Raw genomic sequence first — 20,386 nt, 5'->3', positions numbered from 1 at the left:
TAGAAAAATCTTTGTGATAACCTTAAAATATATTTTGATTTTTAATTATAAAATTTAAAACATAAAAAATAGTGTTAATTGAAGAAATATATGAAAATTTTAAAATTGACGGTCCAAAAATATATTATAAGATTCATTATTTCGAAAACTTGAAATCCAAGTTTTTTTTATGATAGAGATGATGAATTTGAGGATAATTGACTATGAAAAGAAGGCATTCCATTGGAGTGAAATTTTTGAGATGGGTTGTAATTTGAGTGTTTAGAGCGTGGGTTCTATATAAACTTTTTCGTAGATGAAATGAGAGAAGAAGAAGAAAAAAGGGTGTATTTGATTGAGGGTGGGGGGAACAGAGGAGACAAGAACAGTCGCCGAGCACCTTTCAATCATTCTCACAAACACTCTCTCTCTTCCCACGCTCTACAAGCTGGAATCTCTTTGCCTTTGACCCCCCTATGGCCGGCAACCTGCCCACGCCATCCAATCATTCACCCCCCTCTCTCTCACTATTTAAACCCCCGACCCCCCTCCCTCTCCTCTCTCTAAACCCCAAACCCTCACTTACTCACTCACTCACCGCCACCATGTCTTCCACTCTCCCCATCACAGCCGTCGATTGCGAGAAGCAAGTCCGATGCTACCGCCTCCTCCGCACCATCCTCGACCTCCTCATCCCCTGCTGCGCCTGCAAGCCCTATGTCTTCAGTGAATCCACCTCCCATTCCACCAAACCCTATGTCTTCAATCAACTAACTTCTCCCAGCAGATCTCATGTCTTCAATGAAGTTAGCGCCAATAAATGTTATCCGGAGCGCTGTCGCTCCGGTCTCTCTTCCGTCACCGGAACCATCTTCGGATTCAGGGGAGGCAAAGTGAGCCTCTGCATCCAACCTGATTGCAAAATTATCGCTCCTATCTTACTGGTGGAGCTTGGAATCCCGACGTCGCTGCTCGCTAAGGAGATGGAGGGAGGGGTTGTCAGAATCGCTTTTGAGTCTCAGGAGCGGGAGCCATTGTCGTCGATTTTGGAGGGGAATTTGTGGAAAGTGTGTTGCAATGGGAGGAGAGTTGGGTTTGGGGTGAAGAGAAGGATGAACGAGGGGGACAAGGGGGTTCTGAGACTGATGAGGAGTGTGTGTGTTGGGGCGGGGTTGATAGAGAGAGAGGGGGAGGAGTTGATGTATTTGAGGGGGAGTTTTAGGAGAGTAAGGGGCTCCGGTGGGGATTCCGAGTCGTTCCATTTGGTTAACCCGGATGGTGCAGCAGGACAGGAGCTCAGCTTCTTCTTCATAAGATCCTCCTGAAGACTGGAGGACAACCTTTCTCTCTCTTCCCTTGCTCATCTCTTTCTGCCTTTCTCTCTCCTCCATTGTCACTCTCTCTTTTTCTTGAGTGGGTGGACAACAGCTAACTTTCTCATTATCCTCTTTCCTGACCTTAGCTTCCTAAACAGCTGGTCTCTCTCTCTCTCTCTCTCTCTCTCTCTCTCTCTATAGGAGCTCAACCTTTTCTGGGGGGAGGGGGGACTGCATTCTCTCTCTCTCTCTCACTTGAGCCGAGGACTCATGCTGTTGTAAACTTTGTAGCAATCTTTTGTTCATGCATATCTTGAATGTAGTTCTGTAAATTATGTAATGAGATTATGACCATTCCACTTTTCAATAGGAGTCGAATATTTCTGGTAAAAAGCTGTCCATGCTTCCTTATTTCTTCTCAAAGCTCGTATTTTTAAAATTTAAACCTTTCTATGGGATGATCTTTTTGTTTCCATTACTTGTAATACATAATTTTTTCGCCGGGACCCATAAGGAGAGTGCCGGTAGTAACCTGGTTTTCCTCGTGCCAAAAACGTTGCTAGACTACGGGATCACTGTAGAAATAAGTTTGATATTGGGTGACCTCAAAGGAAGTGTCAAAATGGCCTCAAATAGCATGAGATGGTAGTTATGGATGCCTTAAGGATACCCGTAAAGTTTCATAGCGTTTTTTCAAGTTTTGAGCAAATTAAGATAATGCTCGATTTTCAAATCCAATTCCTATCATTATGAAAATTGATCGTATAACTACAACCCTATTTTATGGGTCTCAAAGAGTATCAAACCCCAATCATTAGATCTAAAACATCGGAAAACCCCCAAATAACAAATTTCGGCTCAATTAGTCCCTCTGGGACCATTTTGGACTTAAGTTACCAAAAAAAGGTGGGTTTTACATTATTTTGGTGCAGCCTCAGTGAAACAATTTGTGTTTTCTCATTTTGGGATGCCTTTCAAATGCTCATAGCTTGCTCATTTTGAGTCCAATTACGCTAAAATTCGGACATGAACTGGATCTCGTCAATACACTCGTTTTGACATATGACACGCATCCTGATGTGACCCGAAATGAGAGAATTTTTAGAGAGAAGATAGGCTGGAAAATTGAAATTTAATATTTTGAAAATAGAAACATGCGACCATGCTTCAAAGGGCTTTAGTTTGCTACAATTTTTTAGCTTGATCGGAGGTCGAATGACACCAAATTTTGAGGTTAAAGAAGACACATTTTCTGGTTGCCGAAATCCCATTTTCCCGCGGCCTCCCAAATTTGGAATGAGCTCAAATGGAGACCAAAATGGATGAATTTTATCACAAAATGTTCGTGATAGTATCCTCTTCAAGTTGTGATCAAAATGAAGTCTTGAAACATCACGGATTGTGCTAAATCAGTGATCGAAGATTCAAGAGTTTATGGACTATATTGGATTTTGAGTTCTTCCTTAAAACTCTGGTTCAAGATGATCAATATGTATCAAAATGTGTGTAATGGCGCAAGAATTGATTTTACGACGTTTGATTGCTCGAATTACTGTCGGAAATATCCGAAAGCTCTCGAGGCCTAATGATGGCAAGAGGCCCCTCAAGGAGGGATGGTTTTGTCATTTCATGAAAGTGCTTAGGGATATTTTGGTCAGTATTTTAAAAAACAGAATTATTATTTTATTTCATTAAATGTATAATTTCTAGCAATTCTAATACTTTTGAGCATCCACCCATGTTTAGGGGATGCTCTATATAAGCAAAGTGAAGTCATTTGTACATGAGTTTTAGAAATTAAATAAGCTTGAGAATTCAAAGAGCTTAGGCTTCTTCTTTTGCTTTGATCCCAATTCCAAACTAAATGAGAGAAGAGAGAAAAAAAATTGCTAGAGAGAGAAACTACCTTTGGTAGCCCTCACTCCCCTAGAATTCCAAGCTTCCCATTTCCTAGGATTCCCAACTCCCAATCCAACTCTATACATCCTACCCCATACAGCTTAGCTTTCGTACACCCTACCATCTGCACCCTACTCAATACACCCTACCTTTCATATACCCTAGCATCCATACACCCTAGCCTACTCCACACACCTAGCCTACATCTTAACCTACTCCAACGCATTTAAGTCTATACACCTAGAGCCTAGACCCTAGTCTTAGCTTACGAAGACCAATACCTCTCTCTTAGTTGCATGTAAAGGGATCCTCGAAGGTGAATCTAGGCCCAAGCCCACTTTAGGTCCACTCTATCTCCTCTATCTTGTCTCTCTCTCTTTTTGCCCTCTTTCTACTTAGACCTAGGGTGGATCCGAGACTCTCTCTTTCTTTTTGCCCTCTCTCTACTCGAACCCAGGGTAGGTCTGAGCTTCCACACTCTCTCTCTTTGCTCTCACTCTCTCTATTTCTCTCTTTGCTCTCTCTCTTTTCCCTCTCTCTCTCTACTCAGACTCAGGGCGATTCCGAGCTCCCCCTCTCTCTCTTTTTTTTTACCCTCTCTCTCTCTCTCTCTCTCTCTCTCTCTCTACCCTGCCATGGACCTGCACCTAGGGCAGGCCTGTCTTCTCTGCCCTCTCTTTCCCTTTCTCTCTCCCTCTCACCCAAGTCATGGACCTGTCATAGGTGGGTCCATCCTCTCCCTCATTTCTTCTCTCCCTCTCTCGCCCTCACTTTCCCACTCAAGCCACGGACCCATACCATAGGCGGGTCCATCCTCTCTCTTTAATCTCTATCTCTTTCATCACCGCTACCTACCCCCTCTAGACATAGACCTGTGCCATAGGCGGGTCCGCCCTCTCTCTTCATCTCTCTAATTTTCTTCTCTCATTCTCTTACTCCACTCTCTAACTCCTATCCCTCACTCATCCATCCTTATCTACTCTCTCTCATCCATTCTCACTTTCTCTCACCCCTCATTTACCTAACCTCATTTCATTCAGTGGGTAACCGTAAGGTCACCCATCTCCACTCCACACAAGCACTGCTCATCTTGGTACGATGCTCCACACACTTCATGCAGATCATCTAACTCGAAGGACTCTAAAGCCATTCGACACACCCTCACTCAAATGAGGTGGCAAGCAAAAGCTAACACCTACCACCTCACATGCTTCAGGTCTCTTGGGACCTGGACCCACTAACAAAAGTGGTTCTCAAGTTACTCACACTGCATTACGTAATACTCATCTGGCTCAGGGCAATACAACTATTGCACCTCAAAGAGCACACCACGACTCAATTGTAGGTCCCAAACAAATATGCACATGCTTCGAAACCAAAGTGGTCCTAAGACCACTCCAACTGCAGAGGTCAACATTCCAAATGTTAGACTTCTTGCTTCACCCCCCAACACTTTTGTGCATCACAAACACACATGCTGGTCCAATGTTGTCTCTGGCTTTAAGGGGAAGGGTCAACAGTACATGCCCTCTTTTACCCCCAAAAACATGATGACATGATACTCGAAGAAATTCCCTTCGAGTATTCTCTTGTCAACCCCTTCTACATCCCATGCACGTGCTGCCCATTGAGGTTGGACTTGGGGAAAAATCATGTCCCCAAGGCCGATGGAATAGCTCTTCCCGTCTTTGAACAAAACCAGGCTTCCAAAGGCAACCTCGAGCTCCCTACTCCTGGGGCATCATGCCTTACCTGTGTTGATTGACTTTGCCTTAGTCTCCTTAAGATAGGCCAATCACTCAGGATGCCACTTCCAATTTCAGTTTTGGGAGTGCATTTACGGAAATTTAAGAATTAAGTAGCAAAAGGGCATGAAAGTGCCACTCATAAAGAAAGGATCAGAGTCTTCCACCTCAGAAGACTTGTTAAAGAAAAACCTGTTCTACCCATTGCAAATTGCGGTAGAACCGGAGATGAGTGGTACTGTTCAATGCACATTTGTCGAGCTGCGAGAAGATGAACCCAGCCCATCTGAACCACGGCCCCAAGGCAGTCTTGAGCCACAACATATGGAAGTATGGCCCCAAGGCCGTCTCGCTCCATATCTACCTGAGTTACAATCCCATGGCCATCAAGAGCTGGTGATCATCCGATAATCAAGACAATCCTAAATCCAATCGGCATAATCTGAAACCCTATTCCATGGATTGCCAGATTGAGGCACAAAGTGAACTAGGGCTGCTCCTATCCATGAACCACTCTTGAAGAACGAGCCAATGTAATGGTGATCAGTCAAGATTGTGATTGTCTCGAAGATCTGATGGCATGCTTTAATGAAACTGAACCATATCTTGGACAAGCTAAAAGAGCTAGAAAATTCTAGACCAATTGGGGCATCTTCTCACCATTGAGAAAATTCACCTTTTGCACCTTAGTTTGAGGAAGAATGAAGACCTCACCTACTCCCATAGCTCAAACCTCACAACCTCCAATTCCTCCCGTTCTTTTTTATGTTCAACCCAATGTAGTATCTTAGGCTATTTCCTCAACAGTGACATAGGAAAACATTCAAAACATGATCATTAGAAGCATTCAAGGCTTACAGATCCCAAAGGTTCACGAAAATGCCCATTACAAGAAGCCTTTACCCGCCATTCATTGATCAAGTCCATTTTCCCCGGGTTACCAAAAGGGAAGGCAACCTATCTTTGATGGCACCGGCTCACCCCAACAGCTTGTAGCACACTTTGTGTCAGCATGCCAAGAGTCAGCTTCCAATCCCAGGCTATTTCTTCGATAGTTTCTGGAAACACTAGCCGGACCTTCCTTTAAATGGTATGCACATCTGCCCCTGAATTTTGTCCACTCTTGGGAAGAGATGGAATAGTTGTTCTACAAATGTTTTTATGAAGTTGAGCGAGAAGTTCAAGCCATAGACCTCCTCACCATGCCTCAAGAGGTGAACCAACAGGTGAACGAATACATTCAGAGGTGGAGGGACCTCACGGTATACCAGAGCAACCCTATGCTCGAGATCGATGCTACGCAAACGTGTATCAGGAACATGAAGAAGGAAATCTCCGTTCATGTCGAAGCCTCTAATGTTACCACTTTATCAGATATGATCTCCAAGGCAGTAAAGATTGAAAGCCTACTTAAGCATCTTGGTGGACTTGGGCTCAGACCTCGGGAGGGGTCAAGGTCAAACCTTCACTAATAACCGGTCTAACCTTCCGCACTGGTCAACAAAGAGATACAATTAGTGCAACGGTTACTGCCACACCCATTCTTCCTAAACCTCCTGCTGCCACCGCACCTCTTAAAATCTTGGATACTTCTCGGGGGGTATTGCAGTTCAGGGGTCAAGGGCAACCTAAACAATGGCAAATACAACCTTAAGTTTACAACAGAGTGCCACCACCACCAAATATCTATTAGCTCAATTACTTGAGTAGAGGATGAACAAATATTTCAACTTCAACAAATCTTGGGTACCAATTATTCTAAAAATGTTGTTGGAGCAAGGCATGACCTAAGAGACCATATCAAGTAGGGTTCACCAATAACAAGAATTATTGTGCTTATCATCGGATGTTGCGTCATCCTGTTCATGACTGCTTCCATCTTAAGGATCATATTGAAGCCTAATTAAAAAATGGAAGATTCATTTGGATAGTCTTAGAAAAGCCTTCGAAACAGTGAAAGCTTCACATGTGGTCACAGTAAGAGAAGAACGAATGCAAATTTTAGAACTAGAAGAAGTACCATCTGACCTACTTCCAGACCTCTTTGCAATGATGATTCTGAAAGAGTTGATTACCCCGCTCTCATCAAGACAACCTAGGAATTTGATTCGGGAAACTGAAAGTCTTTGGTGCCCATTCCACCATGTGTGGGGCCATGTGATATCTCAGTGTTTGAGTTTCAGGACATTTGTGCAAGAGTCCAAAGCTGAAGGACGAATCATTGTGAATGTACCTGTCCAAAATCGTGAACCACCCAATCCAGTAATCCCTTAAAATGCCACCAAGGCACCTTCTACTTCTCATTGTGAAATGGAAGAAGAGAAAGTTAACTTAGATGATTTTAAGAAGACATGTGAAACAATTGAGGCTTCACACATGATTATATCTCAAGAGGAATAGCCTTGGGGTGTCCCCATGAATGAAGTGTCCCTCGACATATTTCGTATCATCTTTGATATGCTCTTACAACAAGATATGATTCAGCCTTGCTTTCCTAAGAAGGCAAAGCACCTGAAGGAGTGTAAATATTTGTGGTGCCCATATCATCAAATGAAGACCTGTTTCACTGTTGGGGATTTTGAGCCATCTTAGATGAGTTCATAAGAAATGGTGAAGTGGTCATCGATAACACACCACACCCACATCAAAAGGCTGCTCAAAAATTTGAAACCTTGTTCCATAAGCTGCTTGAAGAGGTTCATGCTCTTGGTCATGTAACCCCGAAAGCGCCCATTTGGCAAGCAAATGTGGTTTTTATGCGACAAATCGCAAGATAGCACCAGTTAATAAAAGGAAGAAGAGTAAGCCGCCTTCAAAGGCCCAGCGCCGAAAAGCAAAACTATCACAACCACTGGTAGAAATGGCATTTCTTCCCTTTATTCCCCCTCTTCCCACCTTATATGACTTCATCCCAAGGCAAGTCCTTTGTGCTAAGGGTAGTTAGTACATAACTATGGAAGCACTTCAAAACCTGTCTAATGAAGGTGAAGACTCTAAAAGCACCCTTTAATGGTCCATGCAGGGTAAAGACCTTAAAGATCCCCTGCACTCGTCCAACAAGGGTTACAATGTTAAAAGATCCTCGAAACGCCTCTTTGAGTCCAATTCGGGTGATGACCCTAAATTCTCAATAGCTACCTGGTTTAGTCAAATTTAAATGATAACCCTAAAAGCTCTGTTCCTTCTTCTATCCCTAATTCTTCAAACCCTTATTCTCTCTTAAAACCTCTCTCTAAGCTTATGCTTGAATGCCCTGATTTTCATGAAAAACTCAAACTTTGCAATACCAGTAAGTGGCAATAGAAGCAATCAAGAAAGATGGTCACTCAAAAGGCGGATTCTTGAGCGTTGGGGATGTTATGGTGTTTGCCACTAAAAAGGACAAGGCTTATCCTATTCCAGGAGAAATGTTCAAACGACTTTTGAACTCGAAGCCTAAGAAGTCTTAATGGCCTGCCGAGCCTTACTAGGGAGAATTATGGAAGAACTCGAAGGGAGACAGTTCTTTTGATTATGAAGCATAGCTAGTTTTTCATGAGAGAAGCATAGAGGCTGCGGTCGACTAGATGCGGTTGAGATCAGGAAAGAGACTTAAGGCTATTCAAAGACCAGCTCCACCTAAACTCTTAAAATAACCTGATCCAAAGTCACCCACTCCTACTCAAGAGCAATCTCCTCTCTTAAAATAGTCGCGACCACAATCAATCCCATACTCAAATCCTTCACCCTCCTTCCTCAAAAATCTTGAACCACCACAACCTTCATCTTGCCATGTCATGCCGACACCTATTCTAGCTGGGCAACCCAACTAGCCCTCTCTTCCTCCTCCCACAACTACAACCGACCTTCCTTGGCAGCTGTAGCAAACCTTTCCCCTTAAAAAACCACACCATTACCACTTGTCCCTCCAAAACTAGTAGTAAACTAAGGAGTCATTTTTCTTGAAGCCAATAAAGTCAAATATGATGTGATTGGGGACTTAAGGAAACTCCCAGCTCTCTTAAGTGTCTATGATGCTCTAATGTTACCAAATGACTTTCGTATGGCATTGATATAATCTCTTTCTCGGCCTGAAGTGTATGAGACTGAGATTGAGTGAATTGAGGTAGACCCTGCAATCATTAACATTTCATGGCTATCACTTTCTTTGATGATGACCTTTAGTTGGGTGAGAGCTTTCACAACCGACATCGCTTTGTGACTTGTGAACTGCACGCTTGCCCAATTAATCGGATCTTACTGGATGGGGGATCCGCATTGAACCTTAGGCCTAAGAGAATACTTACTCAAATCAGGATAGACGTCGAGCAGCTCGAACCAACAAGCCTGACAGTTTTGGGATTCAACTGGTCGGGGGAGAAACCGGCTGGTGTTATCAGTCTCAAGCTCAAAATTGGGGATTTGAATGCTTCCACACTATTTCATGTGATTGAGATTGACACTTCCTACAACATTCTTCTGGGTCGTCCCTGGCTACATGATCATGGGGTGGTTCCGTCCACACTCTATCAATGCTTCAAATACAGCCGAGAAGGATGGCAACACATGGTCTATGCTGATAAAAGACTGTTTCCCATTGCTGAATCACACTATACTGATGCAAAGTATTATTTCATGGATCCTATGCAATCTCAAGAGCTAATGTTTCCTATGAGAACCGTTACAAGCCCCAACATGAGAGAGACAACTGAAACCTCTCATGAAGATGTCAAGGATAAGGCGGGATAACTCAATCATATGTTTCAAGAAGAGAAGAGGTGTGGAAAAGTGATTCCCCTGATCCCTATTGATGGAAATTTACCAAGTTCTCTGGTGAAAGTGATGCCTCAAAGTTATAAATAGCAAGCTTCATCCTCTACCCCACCTTCTCAAGAACCCATACCGGTGGTGGCTAAAAAAAAAAAAGTCATGAAAGAAGAAACCACTAACTTAACTACTCTAATAGAGACAGTCACTTATGCTCATGGTGACGTGAAGGTGTTATGTATCCCCATTCATTTTTTAGAAGTCGAGTTGAAACTGATCAGATAGCTGACCAAAACGTTTTGTACATCCCAGTCTCTCTAAGAGAGGAGAATGATGCTTACCTTACTCCCCAAGTCAGCTACAATCCAAATCATCCCAAGGTATTGTAAATACCAGAGGTCTTACACATCGAGGGGATGATGCTCACCTCACATCCCCAACCTCTTACCCACATGACCATCTAAAGGTCTTGTAAATCCCTAAGATTTTGCATATCCCAGTCCCCAAAAGGGAGGAGGATAATGCATACCTCATCTCTTCAGCTCCATACCAGCAAGGTCGCCCTAAAATATTACAAATCCTTGAAGTTTTCCATGTCCCAGTCCCCGAAAGGGAGCAGGATAGTTCTTACCTCATACACCAAACTAGCTAAATGCATGAACCTCAAAAGGTCTTGCACTTCCAACCCCTATTATGGAAACCCAGGTTGCTCATCAAATCATGATAGGTGGTCCCCTTTCCCTCTCCTTTGACTTCATTTGCACTCCCGAACAACAATTTGAGGTTAAAAAACAAGCTACTATTGCTGAGTCGAAAGAACGGGTTCAAGATCTGCTCAATCATGTCAAGATTATAAGAAAGGGAAAAATCAAGATGAATTGCCTCCAAATCCTTCTTCCATCCCTCTACCCGGCTGCACTCTAGAAACCTGAAGTACTGGCACTTCAGGGAATTCTCAAAGCCCTTCTTTTATGAGATCCATAGTGTTACCAAGATGGAATATGTATAGTCCTCAAGCTGATCAGATTATGAAGAAGATGGACTATGAACCAGCTATAAATCAGGGGTTAAAAGATGATAAAGGGATGCTCACACCCTTTGCAATTATCGAGACCGCAACGTCTCAGCATACCCAGAATTAGGGCCTAGGATACTCGGGGCACACTTGTTAACCTCCTTGGTCATTTTTGACTGTTTAAATCTCTCATGTGACGATATCTTAAGAACTGCCAATATCTTCCCTTAAGCAACCTTTCCCTGAGGAGTTTATTCCCCTGGAGTCTCAAGAAGAAGTAGAAGTTGCCCAAACTTCTCAAGAACCAGAAGGTTCAGGAATGAAGGAGATAAAGAAGAATTGCTAGGCGGAAGTGTTTAAAATTGATGAGACAATCTCTGACCCCTTACCCCTTTATGAGGAGGAGGTGGAAGAAGCACCAGAAGTCTTGGAAGATGGTAGGCAAGCCACAACTGATGACTTGAAAGAAGTAAACTTGGGTGATGAAGCTGACCCAAGGCTAATGTTCATCTCAGCCATTATGCCTCTTGAAGAGAAGAAAGAATACACTGGATTTTTGCATGCCAATTGGGATGTCTTTGCTTCGCATTATCAGGAGATGTCAGTCTTGACCCCCAGTTCGCAGTTCACCGACTGGGAATTGACCCATCCTTCAAATCTATCAAGCAAAAGTCAAGGAGGTTCCAAGCTAATATCGAAATACAGATTGAGGTTGAGGTGAACAAGCCTAAGACATCAAATTTCATCAGAGAAATCAAATACCCAAGGTGGCTGGCCAATGTTGTACCAGTCAAATAGTAGAATGGTTAGATCAGGGTTTGCATGACTTCCGTGATTTGAATGCAGCTTGTCCTAAAGATGACTTTCCATTTCCTTTCATTGAACTACTAATCGATTAAATGGCCAATTGTCAGGCCTTCTCCTTTATGGATGGTTGTTCGGGGTATAACTAAATAAGGATGGCACCTGAAGATGACGAGCCTATTGTCTTCTTAACTGCTAAAGGGGTTTTTTGCTATACAGTGCTGTCATTAGGTCTAAAAAATACTTGAGCCACCTCATTCGGTAAACATGGGTCCTGATACTTGTCATACAAAATAAGGAGATTGAAGTAAAGAACAACTTCAATATAGATAAGCGTAAGGAAACTGGAGAGGCTGTTGAGGTAGGGAACAACCCAAAAACTGAAAATAACCTCCAAGAAGAGTTTCACGTATCTTCCAAGTGCAATGTCATGTGCAACGGCAAGCAACCTGTTGATCCAACACCTTGCAGAAATAACAACTTCCCTTGATTAGGAAGGGGTGGAAGAGAAGAGAGGACTTTGCCCAAAAGAAGAGAGTGGCAACCAAAAGCAAGAGCACATTTTCCATTAGAGATAACCGACTGTAACTGGCTACTTCAAAAAGGAACCAGAAAGCGAAGGCACCCATTAACATAAATACAGACAAATTCATCTGCTTCCATTGCAACACATCCGCAACTGCTCCACCGCCAAGGCAACGATGGATGGATCGATAAGTAGGAGATTGAAGGTGGTATGTAGTCAACTCTTCTTGATTGTCAGGAGCCACTGTTGTGAATTCCAAGTCGCAAATGAAGAAGATGCAAAGCTCAATTGTGTCCTCTCTCTCTCTCTCTAAGCTCACATGTTTCGTCTCTCTCTCTCTAGGGTGGTCAAATCAGACTGAGCCAAAGCATAGTTTTTGCCCCTCTCTAATACCATGATAGAATTTTTACATTTATTGAATTCACAGATTTGCGGAGAGAAGTTCATCCAACAACTTGCAGAAACTGCAATTCCCCTATAAATTAAATTTCCAGATTAGGAAGGGGTGGAAGAGGCCTCTTGCGAAGAGAGGCATACTTTGCCTAGAAGAGGAGATGGCAACCAAAAGCAAGAGCACATTTGCCACAAGAGATAACCGACTGTAATTGGCTACTTCAAAGAGGAACCAAAACGTGGAGGCACCCATTAACAAAAATACAGACATATAGATCTGCTTCCATAGTAGCACATCCGTAACTGCTCGACTGTCAAGGCAACGATGGACGGATCGATGAGGAGGGGGTTGAAGGTGGTATGTAGTCAGCTCTTTCTTGATTATCAGAAGTCATTGTTGCGAATTCCAAGTCGCTGATGAAGAAGATGCAAATCTCTAGGGTTAAATCTGATTAATCCAAGGCTTTGTTTTTTCCCCTCTCTGATACCATGATAGAACAATCCAATTCACAGATTTTTGGAGAGAAATTCTTCAGCAGATGGTTTGGTGTTAGAGGGATATCATTAAGAAAAATGATGGAATAACATATTAGAAATGGAACATTTTTTTTTCTCACTTCTGCTCACTAATTTCCAGGTGTTATGGAGAAGTTATTCAGACGATACTTTTCTGTCAAAGAAATACCATTAGGGCAAACAAAGGCAACAAGCAAAAGAAAGACTATAGAAAAGACTACCAATTCCCAAAATATGCAAAAAGCTAAAAAGCCTCCATAATAATGAAGAGCTCTAACACACCGACTGGTGAATGGTGTCAAATCAACTTACAAAAGTCTACAAATTGGAAAACAAATCCCTGAATTTTCAGGTTGCATTTTAGAGGGTCAATAGCAATATCAGATCAGATAAGAGTAGCTGGATGAGATTTCAGATGGATCTGGATCCTGAGATCAAGATCCAGAAGTAGAGGCAAAAACAGGTAGACGAGCACTTTTTTAGATGGGGCAGATCGCCCGATTTCATATGCCATTTTTCAGAGGTGGATTTTTTCGAGGCCATTTTTAGGAGGTAGATTTAGAGGTGGTTTCATATCTGGTTGTATGTCTAAAAAATATCTATGGCTCTGATACCATGAAAAAGTCTCAGATTTTTTGTAGAGAACTCTCTGTATAATGACATATCAAAGAATATACAAAACCAATATAAATATACAATCACCTATCACTCATATCACGGACACCTAAACTTATTATAATCAATAGATACACATCTATACAAGGATGCCTAATCTTATCAAGAGATACATATCCATATGATAACTATAATAACCAACCTTAGAAGAAAAAACAAAAAAAAAACTTTTTAATTGCGCTCTCTATATGCTTGAAAAAAACAAAGCCCCTTGATGGAATAGGAACCGTTATTTTTGGAGGGCAAGATCGAGAAATTCAAGAACTCAAAATCTAATGTTTTTTTTTCCTTAAAAATAATCTAGTGAAACTTAGATAGGTCTCAAAAATATGGTCCAAAACAAGCATTCCAAGTAGCTCTTTTGTCCGAGGGAGTCTTTATAGAGTATGCTTCCGCTGCAGCACGCTGCATGGCTCCAAAATCAAATTATACATCCTTCTTGGCATGTTTTGGAAGTTCAGTTAAATCTTTTCCTTCGCTCTACTTCGTTTTATGGAAACATGCTTGAGGGTGAAAAAACAATGTGAGATCAAGAACTAGCGTTGGCAATAGGCCCAGGTCCTTAAAGGCCCGTGCCCCAACTTGGTTGAAGGGACCTAGGCCTGACTCCTGAGTATTCGGGGCTGGGCCATGCTTATTAGATGCAAGGGTACAAAGGAAAACAAAACAAGTCACACAAGGTCATGCCTTGCTAATCCAGCCCTGCCATAGTTCTGGCCGTCTCTCGGACATGGTGGGCCGGTCCTGACCTGGCGCCACGACGACCTTCTATAGCTCAAACCCCAGTTTTTCAACACAGGGTCTTGTGGGCCATCCATTGCCAAGCCTAGCAAGCCACTCAATCCGACACCGCGCCCACCAAAATTAAGTAAAAATAAATTAGTAAGGCAAAAAGTGTGGTGGTAGTTGGAATAAAGAAGCGACAAAATGTGAAAGGAAGTTGGGTATCGACATAAATTAGATGAGTCACTTTTTACTACGATCGTTTCTTTTCTTGTCGCCCATCGCAGCAACTAAAGTAAATTACACGGCTGCATGAGTTGTACAACATTTGAATATGGACCCATTCAAATCATTTGGGAGAGAGCAATAACACTTTTTGTTAAAGAGTGTAATATGAAAATTTGCTTCCCCAAAGGGCAATTATCAAGTGGTGTGCCACCATAATAACACAATGCTTTTTATCAGTAGATCGGCTACCATAATAATCTTCACTTCATCTTAGAAAGACATTTTATGGGTGACAAAGCACCTAAGATTTTCTCAAATAATAATAATAAAAAAAACCATCGAAGGGAAGAAAATTGCAGGCAAATATATTAACATGCCTGAGTGTAGCACATGGAATCTGGCTTGGGCTTGATTAGAAAAGGAGTTGAATAGGGTTTGAAAAGATGCCAACCCGAATTGAAAGTACCAGTTATAGGATGGTCGATCAAAAAGCCGGCTCAATAAAAATAAAATATAAAAATTTGATGTACGGACTAAAAAAAATTTATGGCATTATTGGATGGTCCTCCCTTTTTTTTTTTTTGTTAGGTTTTGGCGTTTGCTTCCTTGTGGGTACATGGACCCCAAAGGAATTTTCTATATTCTTCGTGGTTAATAGAGAGAAGGACATCCATGATATTGCTAGACTTATTCTTGGTAAAGAAAAAAAAAAGAAATCCTATATAATAGAGATTTTTAATGGAAGATAAAATCAATACAAGGAAATATTATCCAAAATAAAAAAGATAATTTTGTTTTGGATAGAATTCCCTAATGGACATTCCCATAGAAAAAAGTTTGAAAGACGAAAAAAAAAAAAAAAAAAAAAAAAGTAGAGAACGTACCTTCTCTTTTTATACTTGAAGCCTTTCCCTTACTCTTTTTTTAGTTTTTTATCTCTAGAAACCCTAGAATAAAAAAGCCCTTAATAGTGATTCAAGATTTCTGAGGCTTTCCATCAAAGGCTCAAGATTTATGCGTGGGCGCACAAATTTTGGAGACATCACTCCCCAAGGAGTTATAAGCAAATGGAAACACCCACAGGATTCCAGTAACAAATATGCCAGAAACATAGGAAATGGTGGTTGGGCCCTCAAACAAATGCATTTTTGGCCCAAATCTAAGGGATCCTCATTTTTGGTATGGGAGAGGACCTTGCAAATAAACCCCACGGGATTCACTCGAAGGCCAAAATGCCCCCAAAATTGAGTCCAAATCTAGTCCTAAGAACCCTAAATATGCCTCCAAAATACTCCCCTAAAGTAATGTTGGATGGAGAAGATTTGGACGATAAAATCGAAGAGACCATATATGGGTTGTGTATCATCGAGAAGAAGCCAAATTGCAAAGAAACCAATAGAAATCAATCTCTGATGGGCCTGGCCCCCTAACTATGGATTCAGGGTGTCACAAAAACCTTAACCCCAAAATATCATGCCAAACAGACCTCTATAGGCTATACTTACCAAAATTGGGGGTGGACCATACTATTCAAATCTCTAGTTCCATGTTCCACCCCCAAAAGAATCAAATTTATGCAATGTTGAGTTGGCAAATTTGCTTGATTGATTTCTCTTAACCTTGGGCATTTGAAGCGAGGGTTCGAGTATGTTGTTCTACAGCTTGAGTGCTTTCCAACTAGGCATATATCAAAGGGCTGTCCTTCACCTGAAGGGGTCCAATTTTTCGAGAGAGGTTCAGAGATTGTTTCTGCCATGCAACATCTAACATTTCATGATCCCTATCCATTTTTTCGAACATATTTTTGCGATCTAGGAAGGATTTGAAGGTGGAATTACGTGTGATTGAATTGTAGCTTGATAAGGTTTCTAATGGTATAGGAAGAACTATGACCGGGGAACAGATTAAAGACCACTTTTAGGCCAATTGTATTTGATATTTGGAACATGGCCAATTTTCAGATTTTAAGTTGTTAAAGGTGTATCTCTCTGTCGATAAGCAATTCTCAGACGAAAATGCCTGAGACCAAAATGCTCATAGGATCAAGCCGTATCAATTTTCCTCTGCCAAAAATCCATCAGAAAATAAAGAACCACTCTATGAACAAGACAAGCAACTCAAGAAACTAAAAAAAGCCTAAGTCTCACTCACATTTTTTAGTTTTTTAATGAAATTTGTTTCAAAATGATCGTGGTAGTTCAATTTATTTATTTTTAACGATATATCACTCATTTCGGTGTTGAGACATCAAGATCTAAGGCTCCATACGATGGGTATGGGATGACGAACCTTTGGAATAGAATAAATGTGGAATTTACGGCTTTGTGACCCCCAAATTTGGTCAATTTTCTATTTGGCCAAAAATCAATTTTACCTTTTCTCACATTTTTTTTCCAAACTTTTGAGCATCCACCCATGTTTGTAGCAAGGTCTATAAAATAGCTTGAGGCCCTCATTATTGAAGGTTGGAGTTCATTAATTGGAATTTGAAGTTTCTTTTATTAGATCTTATTTGTGAGAATTCATTTCCATAGTTAGAGTTAGAGCAATCTAATGAATGAGCTTTCCTAGATAGAGAAATCCTAACCTTAGAATTTAGAGACAGAAACTCCTTTTTGAGATAGAAAAACTCTACCTCTACCTCTAGAATCCCCAATTCCAAATTCCAAAGAGAGGAACTCCATCCTCCATACACTTCAAAATCGACTTAAGGTATGAGAGAGAGATATATATAGACCATCAATCCTCTCCTGGCATATTGCTGCATTCGCAATGTATTGGTTTTGCTGAAGCAATATCAAGCAAACACCCAGTAATTTGTATAGACGAGATCTTTCTCATCTTTGATTCATTTGAAGTGAGACTTAAACAATTGTATTCGTCTTTGAGTCCTCTTTCATCTTTCCAAATTTCATGATCAAAGGGTTTACCATCAAAAAATGGTTGAAGAATGACGAAGATATGTCAAGACTGTGCTATACGAGTCTAACTGACGGGCGATAAGAGATAATTATCAGCAAGACGATTAACGCGTGAAGATAATGATCAAGATGATAAAGATGCAGATTGAAGGTTGGGACGTAGTGTTTATTAGTTGAAGATTCAGTTGAGAAGTCTATATAAACCCGGTTTCTCGATTAGAGAAAGGTTTGATTTTGTTGAGTTGGGCTTCGTTGGATTGAATTCCGTGGGATTGAATCATTGTGTTTAGCATGATAGATAGAGTGGCTATATACACAGTGCATGAAGAAACAGTCCCTTATATGACTAACTTTCGAAATGTATCTGAGGAGAGAGAAGTTTATTTTATATTTGCTTAAGTCCACATGAAACCCGATCTCAAAAAAGAAGCAGGCTGCACAAATAATACCCATTCATTTGAATTCAGGTGTATGGGTCCGTACGCCCTGTATTTTATTCAAGTGCATATCTTTTTTAGAATCACATGTATAAGTTTCAAGGCCTGAATCAAAGGTATTAGGCATATTTTAGGCTGATGTAAATTGTAACAAATGATTAAACCTCTAGAATTGTTCCGTTCCCAATATATAATATAAAAGCATACATATTTTAGGCTGATGTAAATTGTAACAAATGATTAAACCTCTAAAATTGTTCCGTTCCCAATATATAATATAAAAGCATATGTTTCTATGATATGGAATAGATGAGCCAATTTGACCCGTGTGTGTTATGCTAATTCTTGCCGGAAGTCTGCTTTATGCTTCACCGCATTCCAAATATGAGAAACTCTTTGAGAAGATTAGAAAGATCCCCTCCTTCGCTGATTAGAGATTCTAGAGAGAGCGTTTTCATGATATTTGTTGTTGTTATGATTTGGGGCCATTGATCTTTCATCTCATTGGTCAATGATGCAATGGAACTGATTTGGTTGGTAGGACTCCAACCTGTACGAAATCGAATCATTTGAAGTTCAAATTTGAACCTTCACCAGATTTGACCATGGTTAATCATTTGGGAATTTTCATATGGTTGTTGCCACGATTTCAAACCTACTCAAAGTTCGATTTGACCTCTAGCTTTAATCATCCTTATCTATCGGACCATAACAGTTGCAGGAGATAAGGGGACTTATGGGATAACCGTGGTGAGAGCACTTACTGCATGATCAATCTTCAAAACCTATTGAACTTATCTTCACCCTCAATAAGCCTTATCGGGAAGCGAATTTTATTTGAAGCTGAATTTGAAATTGAGAAATTTAGGTACGGATACGAAATTACAAAGTGGATCTAATTTAGCCAAAAATTACAAGAAGGATCGGTTTTATGGTTTTTTTTATTTTTTCTATATTGTCCTTAAGTCTGAAAATGCAATCTTCGGACCACTTGTTAATTTTTTTCAATAATAGGATTGTGCACTAAGGCCAATAATTTTCCACTGTTATAGTGGAGCGTATGCCGTCCAAGGATGGGGACATCGGATTGCTCTATGGATTCACCAAGGTTGTATGCGGTCCAAGGTCCCCATCCTCAGACCACCTAATCAGAGTTCTAATAACAAAACATAAGTGGTCCGCAGATTGCTCTTTGTACTTCCCTAAACGTTAGGCACACCCGACAATCGAAAAAAAAATAAAAAGAAAAATAGAAAACGTGGTATGAGGATGGCAATCTCGAACGGTGGGGCCTATGAAAAAAAATAGTAGGGGAGTCATCCTCCACATAATTCTTGTCTAAATTAGACCCAATTTTTATGTTGGTTCGTAAATTTCTCTTTCAAATCTTTCTTTTTTTCCAGTTGACTTGTTTAATTCTCGGGGATTTCTTTATGCCATTTCATCAACATTATCAAACCAACAGCGAAAGAGTATAACAGCGATGAAATTCCACTCAGTCATCCTTTTCACAACTGCGGTGAAAACCCATTTCAAGCTCTGTTAGATAATATGGCGAAGTCTTCCAATATTCATTTGTGCACACCATCGCTATAAGAAATGTATACTACTGTACTGAAAGCTCTTCGGTGAAAATTCAAATGTACCCAAACCGGGCAATACTCGCCCAACCTATATTGCGGGGGAAAAAATATTAAAAAATAAATAAAACGTAAAAATTAGAAAATATTGCCTTAAATACTGCCTTTATCTATGATTTTTACTGTTTTTAAAGTTATTTGAGAATTTTCATAATTTTTTTCCTTTTTAAATTTTCAGAAATATTCAAGATCTAAATCAAAGATTTCAATAACCTACTATAGAGTTTTCTTTTTTTTTTTGTACGGTAAGGTAACCATGTTTTATAGAGTGATTTTCACCTTCTTGGACCTAATGATTTTCTATTAACTCTTTTATATTCTTTCTTATTTTTAACTATTTTTTATTTTTTTGGTCGTTTTTGTTGAGTTGTGCACGTAGTCCGGCATTCTCGATCTGGGATCTCACTCAGAACCCGTTCCAATTTTTTTGGGATCTCGCTCCAATATTTAGGATTCTCGATCTTATTAACAATGGAGCTCGCTCCCTCTACTTCAGGGATCTCGCTCCCCCTGCATCAAGGATCTCACTCCCATTCCCAATGGATCTCGCTCCCGCCATATCACGGATCTTGATCTCATACACAACGGATTTCGCTCCCTTTACGTCACGGATCCCGCTCGCATTGTCTCACGGAACGCGTTCTGTATCATTGTAGATGTTGTTCCTGAACAAATTAGCTCCCCGATCCCAGATTTTTAAGATCGCGATCTCGACGCTCTTGGAACTAGAGCTTAACCTAAAAAGGTTGTGACCCCGATCCTATAATCTATGGAGCTCGCTCACAAGGAAAGTGGATCCCCATCCCGAAAGTATGAGGTTCTC

General features: G+C 40.9%; 1 protein-coding gene and 1 long non-coding RNA gene across 2 annotated transcripts; both read left to right on the top strand.

Annotated features, from left to right (window-relative positions):
- Window positions 1-584: 584 nt before the first annotated feature.
- LOC18443020 (protein MIZU-KUSSEI 1) lies at window positions 585-1,304 on the top strand. The gene has a single exon (XM_006853224.4). It carries the CDS (start codon window positions 585-587, stop codon window positions 1,302-1,304), a length of 720 nt encoding a protein of 239 aa, XP_006853286.1.
- Window positions 1,305-12,166: 10,862 nt separating this feature from the next.
- LOC148782321 (uncharacterized) lies at window positions 12,167-13,039 on the top strand. Its single transcript, XR_016053262.1, has 2 exons — window positions 12,167-12,238; window positions 12,458-13,039. It is a non-coding gene; the product is annotated as an uncharacterized LOC148782321 (long non-coding RNA).
- Window positions 13,040-20,386: the final 7,347 nt, after the last annotated feature.

Source organism: Amborella trichopoda, chromosome 4, assembly GCF_054954075.1.
Source record: "Amborella trichopoda isolate Santa Cruz 75 chromosome 4, AtrichopodaSantaCruz75HAP2 v2.0, whole genome shotgun sequence".
Classification (NCBI taxonomy): Eukaryota; Viridiplantae; Streptophyta; class Magnoliopsida; order Amborellales; family Amborellaceae; genus Amborella; species Amborella trichopoda.
Note: the sequence above shows the minus strand (reverse complement) of the source record. Positions and strands in the feature narration are given on the sequence as shown.

Coding starts and splice junctions, on each gene's coding strand:
- LOC18443020 (XM_006853224.4), top strand. CDS start 585: ATGTCTTCCACTCTCCCCATCACAGCCGTCGATTGCGAGAAGCAAGTC.